General features: G+C 52.0%; 1 protein-coding gene across 1 annotated transcript in view; it reads right to left on the bottom strand.

Annotated features, from left to right (window-relative positions):
- Positions 1-480: 480 nt before the first annotated feature.
- NPS (neuropeptide S) overlaps positions 481-13,010 on the bottom strand; it is a 30,679-nt gene continuing 18,149 nt past the window's right edge. The window contains exons 2-3 of the mRNA XM_075533485.1: positions 7,267-7,348; positions 481-660 (exon numbers count right to left, since the gene is read on the bottom strand). Coding sequence (XP_075389600.1) covers positions 481-660; positions 7,267-7,348 — 262 coding nt within the window. The remainder of the gene's footprint in view (positions 661-7,266; positions 7,349-13,010) is intronic.

Raw genomic sequence — 13,010 nt, 5'->3', positions numbered from 1 at the left:
GCTACCACGCAATGCCCTGTGAGCACAGGGTAGAGCTGCCCCTGTGGGCCCCCGAGGCCCCTCTTTAAGGGAGAAGAAAGCCTCACTTTCCCCTGTAGACTCGCTGGTGCTTTAGAACGGGCAAAGCTCCCCTGAAAGCCACGGCTCTAGGTCTGCAGTACCCAGGGCTCTGCCCTCGCAGGCAGCAGGGGCAGGGCCAAAAAGCCACTGTCGCGCACTGAGAGCCTGCACCCTTTCTGGCCAGTTGAAGCACACACACCCCAAAAAACTGGCCACCAATCAGAGATGTCTATGATTGGCTTTACTCGTGGACGTTTAGGACATGCTCAGGTGTTTTGAACTCAGGTTTACTCAGCCACAGCCAGGTGGGGTAGATATTTACATGTGGGGACACAACCTTACTAAGTGAGAGGGGCTCTGAGCACACGGGTCACACTCGGGGGAGCCGGGGGCTGTCTCCGGACACCTTTGCACACTTGCTCAGGATTTCGCTCTTCGAAAGGAAGTTTTTTTCATCCCTGTGCCAACGCCGTTGCGGAAAGATCGCTTCATCAAGACTTCCTCCAGAAGCGGCTTCAGGAGCGTGAGCTCCTCGCTCCGGCTCATCCTGCTGGGGTAGCTGGGCAGCAGCAGGAGGACACAATCCGGCTTCCCAGGTACCTGGCGGGTCAGACGGGGAGGAGGATGGGGGACAGAAGGCAGCCCTGGGGATTAATAGCCTGTTTCCAGGTTTTCAAATCGCGCCACAATCGAAGCATCAACCTCATTGTTTTCCGATGGACACTTTGCTCAAATACTGTGTCCATACTTAATCTGCACAGGAAATATTTCAGGGGGTAGGGTGTGAGGGGTGTTCTACCTCTTCTCTCCACTTCTTCTTACAGGGTGGCTGCTACTCAGACTGACATTGTAGGTCCTGCCAAGGGGGTTTCTGGCCATCACTTTACATAGACTATTTCATGTGGCGTGCACAGGCCTGAGAATGGTTTTCAAATTCGCACCGAGAAATGGCCCATGACAGCCAAACTCCAGGTTTCAGTATGAACCTCTATATAGGGTGGAGGGGGGAGGCCCTCGTAAGCCACTTACTAAGGTTCTTCTTAATGAGGCCTTGTTCCCTGAACGCCAGAATTTGTGTCCTTTGAATTTCGTTATGTTTTTAATCAGTGGCTCAAAGGGCCGTGATAGTGTAGGGTCATGTAGGAAATGCTTAGCAGTTCAAGAGGGGTGCTGATCCCCCAAAGCCATGGCCATTGGGTCAAACCTCCTCACGGTGACCTCCGTGTGTCCTAGGATTGAATGCTTCCACAGGGTGTAGCTCTGTTTTGTTCTGTCTTTAACACTTTATGGTGAGCAGAGCATCAGTCTTCACAGTCAATGCTGTGTCAGCCCACCCACTGCCACCCCCTCCACGTGCCCACACCTCCCCCACTTCCTGTTCCATCCCTCCTTCTGGCTTGAGGCTCTGCACAGCGTCCATGGGCAGATGCCGCCCCTCTGACCTTAAGGTTCTCTTCCATGGCACCTTTAAAACAGGGAGGTGTGTGTGGGCCATGGCCCTAGAAGGCCTGCGAGATCACCAGTATGCGCTAACGGCGCACACCTCACCAAAGGGAAGCCTTTCCAAACTCCCTGCCACTGAGCCCATCGTGACTCAGCGTGACTCCTAGAACAGGGCAGGTCTGCCCCTGTGGGTTTCGGAGATGATAATTCTTTATGGGAGTAGAAAGCCCTGTCTTTCTTCCCTGGAGCCGCCGATGGTTTCAAACTGCGGACCTTGTGGTTAGCGGTCCAGCGCATCCCCACAACGCCACTCAGGGCTGCCTCAGCTGTCACATGGGGGTGAGTTCACCGAATGTTTAACCAAATAGAGCAAATGAATCTTGCCGTTGATACTTTTGTGTGACCCAAGAATGATGTTAGAAAAAAAAAAAAAAGAATGGCCCCTGGCAGAAAAAATAACATCCCCCCCCCCAGCCCCACTTTACAGGAGCAAATCTCCAGACTGCTCTTTAATGTCACCCCTGGGGGGAGTCGCACTGCCAGCCCCGGAGTGAGCTGTCAGGCACAAAATAGTCAGGCCGCCTGGAGAGCCTGAGGAAAGACAAGGGCCCTGGACCCTCCGTGTCCTCACCTTGGCCCCGGGGCACGTGTGGCTCTACCCCTGCGTTTTGCAGATGACCAAACCAAGTAGGAGGAAACCCAGGTCCCTCCCAGGTCATGGGGCTGGCAGCTCACAAGGTGGCCTTGTTCCTGAGGAGACCCTTCCACACTTGTCAGAGCTCCTCTCCGGCGTGGCCTTAGGACAATCACTGTACGGGCGCCAGGCACTAATGGAACTCCAGCTGCAGGAAGGACAAGCGTGGCAAATATCTGCGCTACGTGTGGCACATGCATCCTCCGGCGTCACGCCCCCAGAAGAACGCGCACCCCGTCTCCGTCGTCATCGTCGGTTCCGTTTCCAGCTGACAGGTAGGTGGGGCGGGAGCCCCGGTGGCATGGTGGTTAAGCACTGGGCTCCGAGCCACGTGGGCGGCGGTTGGAGACCACCAGAGCTCCTCGGGAGAAAGACTGGGCTTTCTACTCCCGTCCACAGTGACGGTCTCGGAAACCCACAGGAATCAGCAGGGACTTGATGGCAGTGAGTGAGGAGGTGAGGCAGGGGTGCAAGCCCAGGCACCTGACGCCCAGTCCCGTGGCTTAACTAACAACTAGCCCGGAGCCGAGAGGGAACTAGACCCGTGAGAGCTCATTATCAATAAAGAAAACACATTACACGCGGAAATTACACTTTCCCCCAGGCTGGTGCAGGGAGACAAGTTTGGCCTGAGGTTACTGTAGTCGGAGGCTGAAATAGGTATCAAGGGGGCATAAAACACTCCCCGGAGTTCCCTATTCGCTCTGGGTGGTTTGCTGAGGATTTTGCATGGTTAGAATTCCAGAGGAAAGTCATTCTCTCAGGCCTCTGGGCAAGTGGGAGGGAAGTTTGCAGAAAAGATTTCTCCCTCTCTTCTCTCTCTCTCTCTCTCTCTCTCTCTCTCTCTCTCTCTCTCTCTCTCTCTCTCTCTCTCTTTCTTAATGGAGGAATCGTCAAAGAATTCCAGAAAGAAATAAAAACTTGATGGTGAGAAAAGCCAACCCCAAACTCTTATCTGAACACCCTGAAGTGGCTGTGTTTGTATTAACAAATCCACATGTGACGAAACGCCATCTATTGTTAATGCCCTCCCAGGAAGGCCTGTGAGTCATTTCAGGAAAGGAAAACGTAGAGTTCTTTGCAGAAATATTCCTGGTGCCAGCTCTATACCGCAAAAGTCCTGTGCCCGCTCTCCTCACAAACCTAAGCAACCATTCCTAAAAAGATGCCAACCTGCTCTGCGGGCCGTCGGGAGAAAGCCCACCCAGAGCCGACCCGTGGATGGAACAATGTCGTTCAGGTGCTAGCCTGGCCGGCGGGCCTTAAACATTTCACAGAAGAGATTTGGACAACCTAGAGGAACTCTGTCCATATACACACTGGTGTGGGCTGAAGTGCACTCCCCTCAAATCCCCCCAGAATGTATGCTGAAAATCCTAACTTCTGTAACTGTAGTTCTAACCCACTGGGAATGGTATGAGATTGTCCTGCTATGTGTATGGTTAGGGCAGGGGGTTAGGTCTCTTTTGAGACCTAAGAGGTTAAATAAGCAAGTGAGGGAGGAGAGATGGGAAGGAGAGATGCAGAGCCTCATGAAATGGCCCAGAAACAGAAGCTCAAAGAGATAAGCACACTGCCCAGAGCTGACAGAAAGAGGACCCGCATCTCTCCCTGGACTTGTGCTCTTGATGAGCAAGGACATTAGAAGTAATGAGAACCTCCCAGTGGTGGTATTTCTACTTCTCACTGAACTAGGTAGCTAAGACAGGCGATGGTACCAGACGAGCCAGGTGCTGCGCTCACAGGGACCTCAAGGGTGTCAGTGGCTTGGGGACTGGAAAATGGCTAGATGCTGGCAGAGTTGCCCGGAACCTATTAGTATCAGCCCTGAAGAAGCTAGGGTAGAACGGCGGCCATCGACGACAGTTCTAAGGAGGACGAGGAAGGAAATGCGAGCCCGTATCGTCTTTGAGGCCAGACGTCAACCAGCAAGAGGCATTCGAAATGTCCTGCTGGGGAGGCTTGAAAAGACAACAATGAACTTGCATCCGGATGGTGGACGATGCACTGACAAAGAACTCATCTTTGTCCTGCTGAAATGTTTGCCAGCAGGTGGGACCTGGAGGGACGGCCCCGGACATCTGACTGAGGAGGTTTCTAAGGGACATCTCCCGAGGCAGCAGAGTTTCTCCTTGTGGCTTAGCACTGGAGAGCAAAGAGACGAGCCTGAGAGTGAACCGCGGACAATGAAAACAGAACTTAAACGATTTGGACCCTTCTGCTACACAAGCGAAGGCCTCGTGTCCTGACAGGTTCGCCCAGGGCCTGGCGATGTGACCTTTCATTAAAGAGATCAAGCTCGGGACCCACGGATCTAACCAACCACCACGGCTAGAAAACCCAGCTGCTTCGACGGAAGGACAGAACGCATCCTGCCTCTTGGAATTCTGCAGGCAGGACACGGACCCAAGGACCCTCATAGACCGGTCCTCCAAGCGAAGGAGAGGACCATGCCTGGAGCCGCTTGGAGCTCAGCAGAAGTGTGAGAAGACACACAGGACGCAGGCCCGTCTCGGTTTCTCAGGGAAGAGAAGAGTCTACTGCACCTCAGATTCGGACCATTGCTGACTCAAAGAGTCAGATTCTATCAGCTCAGTTCTGGAATGTGTGGCCGCTAGCTGTTGTGAAGTTGTGCCTGCAGGGACTGGGACTGCAGACCACAGCTGTGGCGCTGCTATGCCAATGGGGGAGAAGCAAGGGGCCTGCTAGGGGGATGTCTCCCACCTTTTAGTCAGATGGACTAAAAGAATGGGGTCACCCAAAGCCAAAGGCACAGAGCAACGACCCAGTGGGCCTGAAGGCAGAGCTGAGGTCCAGAGCCAAGGGCCGTCCACACAGAATCCAGGGAGCACGGTGAACACTCAGAGTCTGGAGAGACGGGCCCCTGTCCAGATGGGCACAGAGCTCAGAGGAGGACTTTCAAGCCCAAGAACTCCTGTAATTGGGTCGCTAGCTTGGGTCGCTAGCTTGGGTGCCTGCCTAGTGCCCAGTAGCCCTTCTTGTTCTCCAGATGTCCCCATTTGCGATGGGAATTTCACCGCCGTCTTCTAGAGGCAGATGACTGGACTGTCGATTTCACAGGCTCTCAGATGAAGAGGGATTTGGCCCCAGGATGGACTATACATAACATTGTTGCAGATGATGCAGAAGGTCTGCTTTTGGATTTGGTGTTGATTTAAGATGTTGGGGATGTTGCAATGGGATGAATGTGTTTTGCGTGTGGCAAAGACATAGATTTGGAATGGGGGTGGGTGGGCACAGGGTGACTTTTTATGGAGTCAATTGTGTCCCCCCAAAACTCTGGGTGTAAATTCTAACCTCTAGTGTCCATGGCAGTGAACCCTTTGGGGAGTGGGTTGTCTTTCATTTGTTCCTGATAGAGGATTACTGTGGGGTGTGTTTTCAATCAAAGTCCCCTGAGATATAAAGCAGTTTGAACAAGCAAGACAGGAAGCAGAGATGGGTGGGGAGGCAGATGCCACGCCCCATGGAGATCACACAGGAGCAGAGGCTCAAAGAGACAAAGACATTCCAAGGACTTGTCCAGAGCCCACAAGGCGAGGACACCTCCTCCGAGAGCTGGCCCTGGAATCTGGGCTTAGCCTTCTAAATGGTGAGAAAATTAATTTCTGTTGTGAAAGTCCTCCCCTTCTGGTATTTCTACTATCCCACCTCTAAACAACTAGAATGCTCATTCACCCCGCGGAGCTCATGTCAGCGTGAATATTGCTACACCGTTACGGCACGAATGAAATGGCCCATGTGAAAAATAGAAGGGAATTACGAGGAGCTTTCCAAAGTTCATGGGGAAAATCCCATGTCTTTGAATTCCACTTTCCCATGGACTGTTTGAAGCTGACTCGTGTCGTAAAAAGACGAGCATTTCCTTTGTAGGCAAGCCACCTCCTCAAGTACATCAGAAGAAAGCTCATTCTTAATTTTAAAAAAAATTATTTTTGTCCACGAGTTTCTCTTGTTCTACAGAAATGATATGAGCAAACCTTGAGGGAAGGAGTAGAAAGTCATTAGAAAGACACCTGAGAAAATAGGCCGATTTGTGGATTGTGACTCATCCACTTGACCAATGTGGCGCCTGATGGAATCAATGACTAAACGAGGGTGGATGCACACAGGAGGGGCACAGGGAGCCCCAGAGCAGCCCCAGGACAGTGACAGATGCGGAGCATGGCAAGATGCTCCATCATCAGAAGCAACTAGAACGTCATGCTTGGGACGCCGCCGCCGGGGCTTTCAAACACTCACAGAAAACCAGAAAGAGCATGGAGTTTTTCCCACAGTGCTTTGAAGTCCCCTCGTATCTATTATTAAGGGTTTGCGTGATGTCTCTTTAGCCTCAGAGACATTTTATCAATGACAGTGGTTTCAGTAATTACAGCGTCCTGCAGAAGGGAAGTTGAAGATCACAATGTCACCAGAGACCAAAGATGATTTAAAATTTCAAACAAACGTATTGGCATTAAGACAGCCAAAATGCCATATAGAAATACGATGAGACAATACCAATAAAGACATCTATTTTCTGCTCAATGCAGAGTCTTCTAGAAGCCCAGTCAACAGTCTTGCATAAGTATATGAAGTCCTCAATTATTTCAGGGTCTCAGAGAAATCTAACGTTTTACCTAGAGTCTCCATCCCAAAGCAAGGACTCAATTTTGTAAGCTAGGAAATTCACTCACTGTTTTAGTCAAATGAGCCATGGTATCATTTAAAATATAGTCTCGTGGGGTAAATGTCCCCTTTGGTGGTGAGTGGACACAGGTGACATCAATACATGATCAGGGTAAAAATTAACATAAAAACAAAAGGCATCTTTTAAGATGCAGTGGCCCGCCCCTGAAAAACTCAAAGCATTTTCACCACGTCCAGTATTCCCACTGTCACATATTTTTAATAAATCTGTGCCCTACATATATAGATTTTCTTATTTTGAGCTCCAGTAACACAGGAAATTATTTTTCTGTCACGTACTCCCTGAGATTACTTGCATTTACATGCACGCTGAAATCCTAGCCATCTAGTCACACACCGAGTGTGGGGGCAACGCTTACCTTCAAGGCCGTCAGTGGGTGACACCAGTGCCCGTGCATCGTGGAGATGGACAGCACCAGAATCAGGTTGAATCTTAAGGAGCTGCAGGGAGGGAGAAAAGAAAGGGGGGGGGGGAATCCAGATTAGTCTCCAGCGGGCGAGTATAAGTAAATATACACAGGCATTAAAATAAAAAAATCATTTTTCTCTGTGGAAAAAAAATAGAGATGCAGTTTTTTACTTCATCATTTGGGGCTTTTCTGAAATCTGCGGATCAGTGGTTTTATTGGCAAATTCCTCACACTTACTGTCAGCTCCTCCTTGGGTGACCCTTTTATACCAGAGAAGTTCCCGAGGAAAAATGTCATCCCGCCCCATCATACGTGACTAATTGGTCTGGCCGTGGCCTTTTGTTCTCGTTAAGTAGGAAAAGGACGGGGACAGACAGGCAGTGTCATTGAGCCCCAAACAGTTGACATCACTTACAGTTTGCCATTTGAAGAAGTCTTGCAAAAGCATTGTCTTCTAGACTGCGTAATGGTGACTGAGATGGCCAGAGGTCTCAAAAGGAACCCAAAGTTTGCTGAGCTCGGAGTTGAGACACTGAAGAAGCAGGCCACTGCTGTTCTGAGTCTGTCTCAGATATCTTCTACAGACCAACAGCAAGACACCCATCCAAGCGCAGACAGCCACAAGCCGATGTCAGTGTCCTCCATCAGATGTCCTGCCTCGGTGGCTTCAGTAGTCACAGCAGGGCCCCACTGGTCACCAGTCACCCCGATTAAGATGAGGCAGGCTCTCCACCCCTCTTTCAAAGCTGAGGCCCAGAATCCCGGCAGGGTCCACCTGCTTTGGCCTCCTTGTCCTTTCCAGAGGACAGAAAATTCTCCAGGGCGCCTTTGTTGCCCTTGGACTTGAGTGAGCATCCACATTACGAGCTGGATTGGGTAGCACTCTGTGCGAACAGATGTTGCTGAGGCTTACAATGGAGGGAAATGGCAAGGGAGTTGGGTTCTGCTTGGATAACTGGTGCAGCTGAGATGAAGCCAACAGTTTTTGAATACAAAGCAACCGGGGAGCATGCTTGCTTCTCCAGATCAGCACCTTTTGGAGGACAAAGCTGCCCTGTGTCTGGGTCGTTGGCGATCTACTCACCAGACCTGCCCTTGGAGGACCTGCCCTTACAGGTGATCCTCATGTAGGAGTCGTCAATCACGTGGTCAATGTTGCTCACCAGGAGAAAAAGCAGGAGACCAGAGACTCAAGATAACTGGGATAGGTCCCAGGTTGGGGGCTGGGGCAAGGAACCCAAATGCCTTTGGTCAGGGTCCTTTGGGGGACAGTCTACGGACACTGAGCAATAGGGGACCCTAAGAGGACCAAGGAATCATACATGTTTATTTTTACTCTCCCATGCAACCCAATTAAAATACAACCACAAGGGCAATGGAGATGGGAGAAGACAGGAGCTGTGGCGTTTTGCTGAGTGGATAGCAATCGATCCAATAGATCCTGCTTCCTAAAGGCAGAGCCTCCCAATTGTTGTTCATGGACCAGGTTCTTTAGGGGTCTCAGGCCAACCTTCTCCATGAAAGACCCTTTGGACCACATATGTCCATGCCAACTTCTCAGTCTTCCAGGTAAGGAGTGAGACCAGGTGCTTTTAGCCCGGCAGCATGGACTCCCAAGGAGCTCCTGGCATCCTCTATCCATCGTCCATAACCACGGCTATGTTGTTGGCCTAACTTTTGCACAGAGGAAGCAATGCTTGCATCGATTCTCGGAGACTCACTAAGCTCCACGACTCCTTCTCCCCAAAAGAAAACTTCTAGTTTAGACATAAGCCAGTAGCCCATCCAAATGATGCCACCAAGAGACAGGAAGTTGAGCAGGTGTCTCTCCTGTCCCTCCTCTGCTACCTGCCCTCCTACTGAAGCCACAACCTTTTCTACCCAGTTGATTCCAACTCAAAACTATCCCACGTGATGCAGAGTGGGTCTGCTCCACCGGATTTTTCTGACTGATCTATAAGGAAACAGATTGCCAGAACTTTCTTCCTCAACACCACTGTGTGAGCTCCTGCCACCCATCATTAGCAAACCCATTGCCCAACTAGGGACTGGTCTGTCCTTGTACACTCTCCAGTCTAACCCGCAGCGTCCCCGAAGGACAGAGTCGGGCTGCTCCAGGGACAATCCTCGGTTCTAATCTCGGCAGCAGCAAATCGTTGGGTCTTCTCTGCAGTGGAGCTGCTGGCTGCCCCAAGCCAAAAAACACAACTGCCAGATTAAGCTCACTCTGACTTGTAAATCCACCGCGCATCTGTTGCTCATCCTGGGGATGCTGAGAGTTCTGTCACCAGCGTTGCACACCCAGCAGGTCACCCATGGTGGCAGGTGGCAGGTGCAGTTGAGCTTGAGCTTGCAGGGTAAGAACAGGCCTGGGGAAAGGCCTGCCAGTCTCCTTCTGAACAGTAGTCATCGGAAACCTGATTCCCAACCAAACATTGTCTCACAGCATGGGCACGACGCACCCCCTAGCTCAGCAGGCCCAACCCCACAGGCCGTTCCGTCCTGTCGTCCAAAGGGCTGCCCTGGTCTAGCTGACTCGCAACAACTTGCAGACATCTCAGAAACCCCCGACACACTGCCGTCAAGGCGACACTAGCTCTGAGCAGCCCTGGAGGACAGGGTAGCCCCGCCCCTGTGGGTTTCTGAGACTGTAACTCTTCACAGGGGTACAAAGCCTCATCTTTCTCCTGAAGGTTGGCTGGCCATTTGAACTGTTGACCTGGAGATCAGCAGCCACGTGCACAACCGCCATTCCACCAGGGCTCCTCTGTAGCTGTCCAGGGCAGGATGTTTTCATTCCCTCAGGATGCCACCGGGAAGAGGAGCGAGGATGGGCCACAGCGGCTGCCTCAGCCTGTGTGTGGCTTTGGGGCACAGCATGGGAAATCAGAGTGGCATCAGGAGCCTCAGGAGAATTCTCGCCTTCCTGAGTGACCTGGGACTGGGCTGTCTCCTCTGATGGTTGTCACCGGCTGGCATTTACGGTGCAGCTGGAACATGCTGCTGCCCTTTGCCAGAATCTAAAGGGCAGGTTAGCACCTTTCCCAGCCTTGGAAGTTAACGGCCTCCTCTGGGAAAGTTCACTATCTTCTCCGTCACCGTCTCAGGCAGAAGCACCCAAGCCCTTTACACCTAAACCCACATGACATCCACGTGGCTGGGAGAAGGAGAAGGCCAGGTACATTCTGACGTTCCCATCTCGGGGTCAGCCCACCAGTGTTCCGAGAAGCCTTCGACTCCCCGCTCAGAAGGGCAGACAGATTTGGGGACTGAAAAGATCAAAGGAAGACTTTCCTTTTCTGTTTTCTGGAGCTTCCTGTCACAACATCCGGAAGCGTCCTGCTGGCCCGACGTCACTGATGCTATGTTTGGTGTCTAGCCAAACCTTGGACTTCAGCAATGAGTGAGATGGTGTTTCAAAAGGCAGATGACGCACCAGAAAGGCTGGCAACTCGGAGTGGCTGCGGACTTTCGTGGGAGAAGAAAAGGTAAGTGTTACAGTTGGTCCCAAGGTTGCTAATTATAATATACATCAAGATATTCTTTCAGCGTCTCTGGGGAAATGGAGTGGATGCGGTTGCTGGGTGCCATTGGGTCGATTCCGTCTCCTGGGTGCTCTGCATAGCGGAGAGGACACTGCGGGTCCCGAGAGACTGTTCTGAGGTTTGAGCCCATTGGTGCAGGCACTGACTGTGTCCATCCATCTCGTTGAGGCCCTTCCTCTGTGTCCTGTCCCTCTGCTTGAGCAAGCAGGGTGTCCTTCTTCAGGGACGGGCCTCTCCTGACAGCAGGTCCCAATCACAGGAGACAGAGTCTCACCATCCTGGCTTCCGAGGAGCATCTGGCTGCACTTTGTCCAAGGCAGGTCTCTGTTCTTTCTGCGGTCCTACTCACAGACCTCACTGGAGGAAATGGCTCGTGTGATTACAGGGGCAGGCAAGTCCGAAATCCCCAGGTCAGGTGACAGGGTGGAACTTCTGGCCAGGAGGTGGGGTGATGAGGTGGTGAGGAGTTCTGGTGGAGTGCCTACTTACAGCCTAGAGGGGGAATATTTTCTCTGGACACCTCCAGTTTCGCTCTTGAGGCCTGCAGCTGCTGGAGCAGGCCTGCCTTCAGGGTGGAGGGGCATCTGCTTTCAGGAGGACAAGTGGTTTAAAGGCCACATGGCACATAGATACTTCATGGAAGCATCTAGACTCGGGTTTGGCCTAACAAGTGGGCCCTGCGGCCCAGCCACAAAGCACACCCAGCAGCTACTCACAGTGTGCAGCCTATCACACATGGAACATTCTGGGAGGTGCTTAACATACCGGGGGTCTTACTACCCACAGAGTCTTGAACTCAGTGAGACATGCCCCAGTTCTTCAGTGCTGTGGACAGCAGTGGCGTTAGGGATACTACTGGTGTGTTAGTCACTTGTTGATTGAGATGCTCAGAAATAAGTGTTCTTCGTGCCGTTGAAGTGTGCTCTGGGTCGCAAACTTCCGCAGGGCGTGTTATTTTGCTCACATCTTAGTTCTGCTCTAAGGTGCCTCTGGGTTTGTCTTGCAACTGGTACTAAGGGGATGGTGTTTCGGTTCGTGAATTCCATCAGACAGCTTCGTCTTTCCCCCGAGGAGCTACTGATGGTTTTGAACCTCTGACCTTGCAGAAAGCAGCCCGACCTTTAAGCCACAACACTCCCCAAAGGGCTCTCAACAGGGGCAAGGGCTGAATCAGACAGGGGATTGAAAGGCAGGGCCTGGTTGTGGGGGACGAGGGTCAGGGAAGCCCCTCCCTGGGCGTCCAGTTCAGAAGATAGGCTGTGAATGGGGGAGGTGACAGCGGGGATGGGGGGAGGCAGAACTGGGAGGCTTTGAGGATGGACATTAATGGACATCGTGACTCACTGAGTGTGTGGGAGGGTGATGGGGTGATCGCCTCTGGGTCTTTGAGGTCACCCCAAAATGTACTACCTTCCCAAAACAATCAACTCAAAGCTTGACACTGGTCACAGCCCCCTTTCTGTGCCCTCTGCCCCAGTCCTCCCTCCCCAGGAAGAATCCAGTCACAATCTACAGTCGCCGGGGTTCTGACCACATCCACTGGCTCAAGCCCTCCCATTCTCCCCCGGCCAGCTCAGACAGAGCTTGGTCCACCTCTTCATTAGCCTCTGAAAGCACCCTTACTCTCTCACTCCCTCCTTCTCATAAAACTGCTAAAGGGCCAGCCACAGCTAAACCCAAGGAGCACCAGCTTGAAGTCTCCCCGCAGGTTACCCCAGAGCAATTCTCAGGACAAGGCTTCCTGGCCCCCGGTTCACGGCCACCCCTCTGTTTTGAGCCTCGGCTTTGCCCAGGATCACAGGATGCCTGGTAAGCAGGACACAACAGTGCTACATTGTATCTCACTTTCTCTTAATCTCCTGGGCTCTAACCCTCTACACACACTCTCATTCTCTCTCTCTCTCTCTCTCTCTCTCTCTGAATGATGCCGCCGCCTCCTACTTTGGGGAGAAAGCAGGAGCTAGCCATGCCCCCCCTCTTACCCGCTCACCATACAAACCCATCCATTCATCTCACGTCTTCACCCATGTCCAGGGCCCGGCCTTGCTGCGTGAATTAAAGCCCCTGCTTCTGTCATGGCCAAGCCATGCCCCAATTTAAAAGAAAGAAGCATCATCATAAAATACCACAACAAAAATAATTGCCGTT

This window comes from Tenrec ecaudatus, chromosome 16 (genome assembly GCF_050624435.1).
Source record: "Tenrec ecaudatus isolate mTenEca1 chromosome 16, mTenEca1.hap1, whole genome shotgun sequence".
Lineage (NCBI taxonomy): Eukaryota > Metazoa > Chordata > Mammalia > Afrosoricida > Tenrecidae > Tenrec > Tenrec ecaudatus.
The sequence above is the reverse complement of the archived record's forward strand: the minus strand, read 5'-3'. Positions and strand labels throughout refer to the sequence as shown.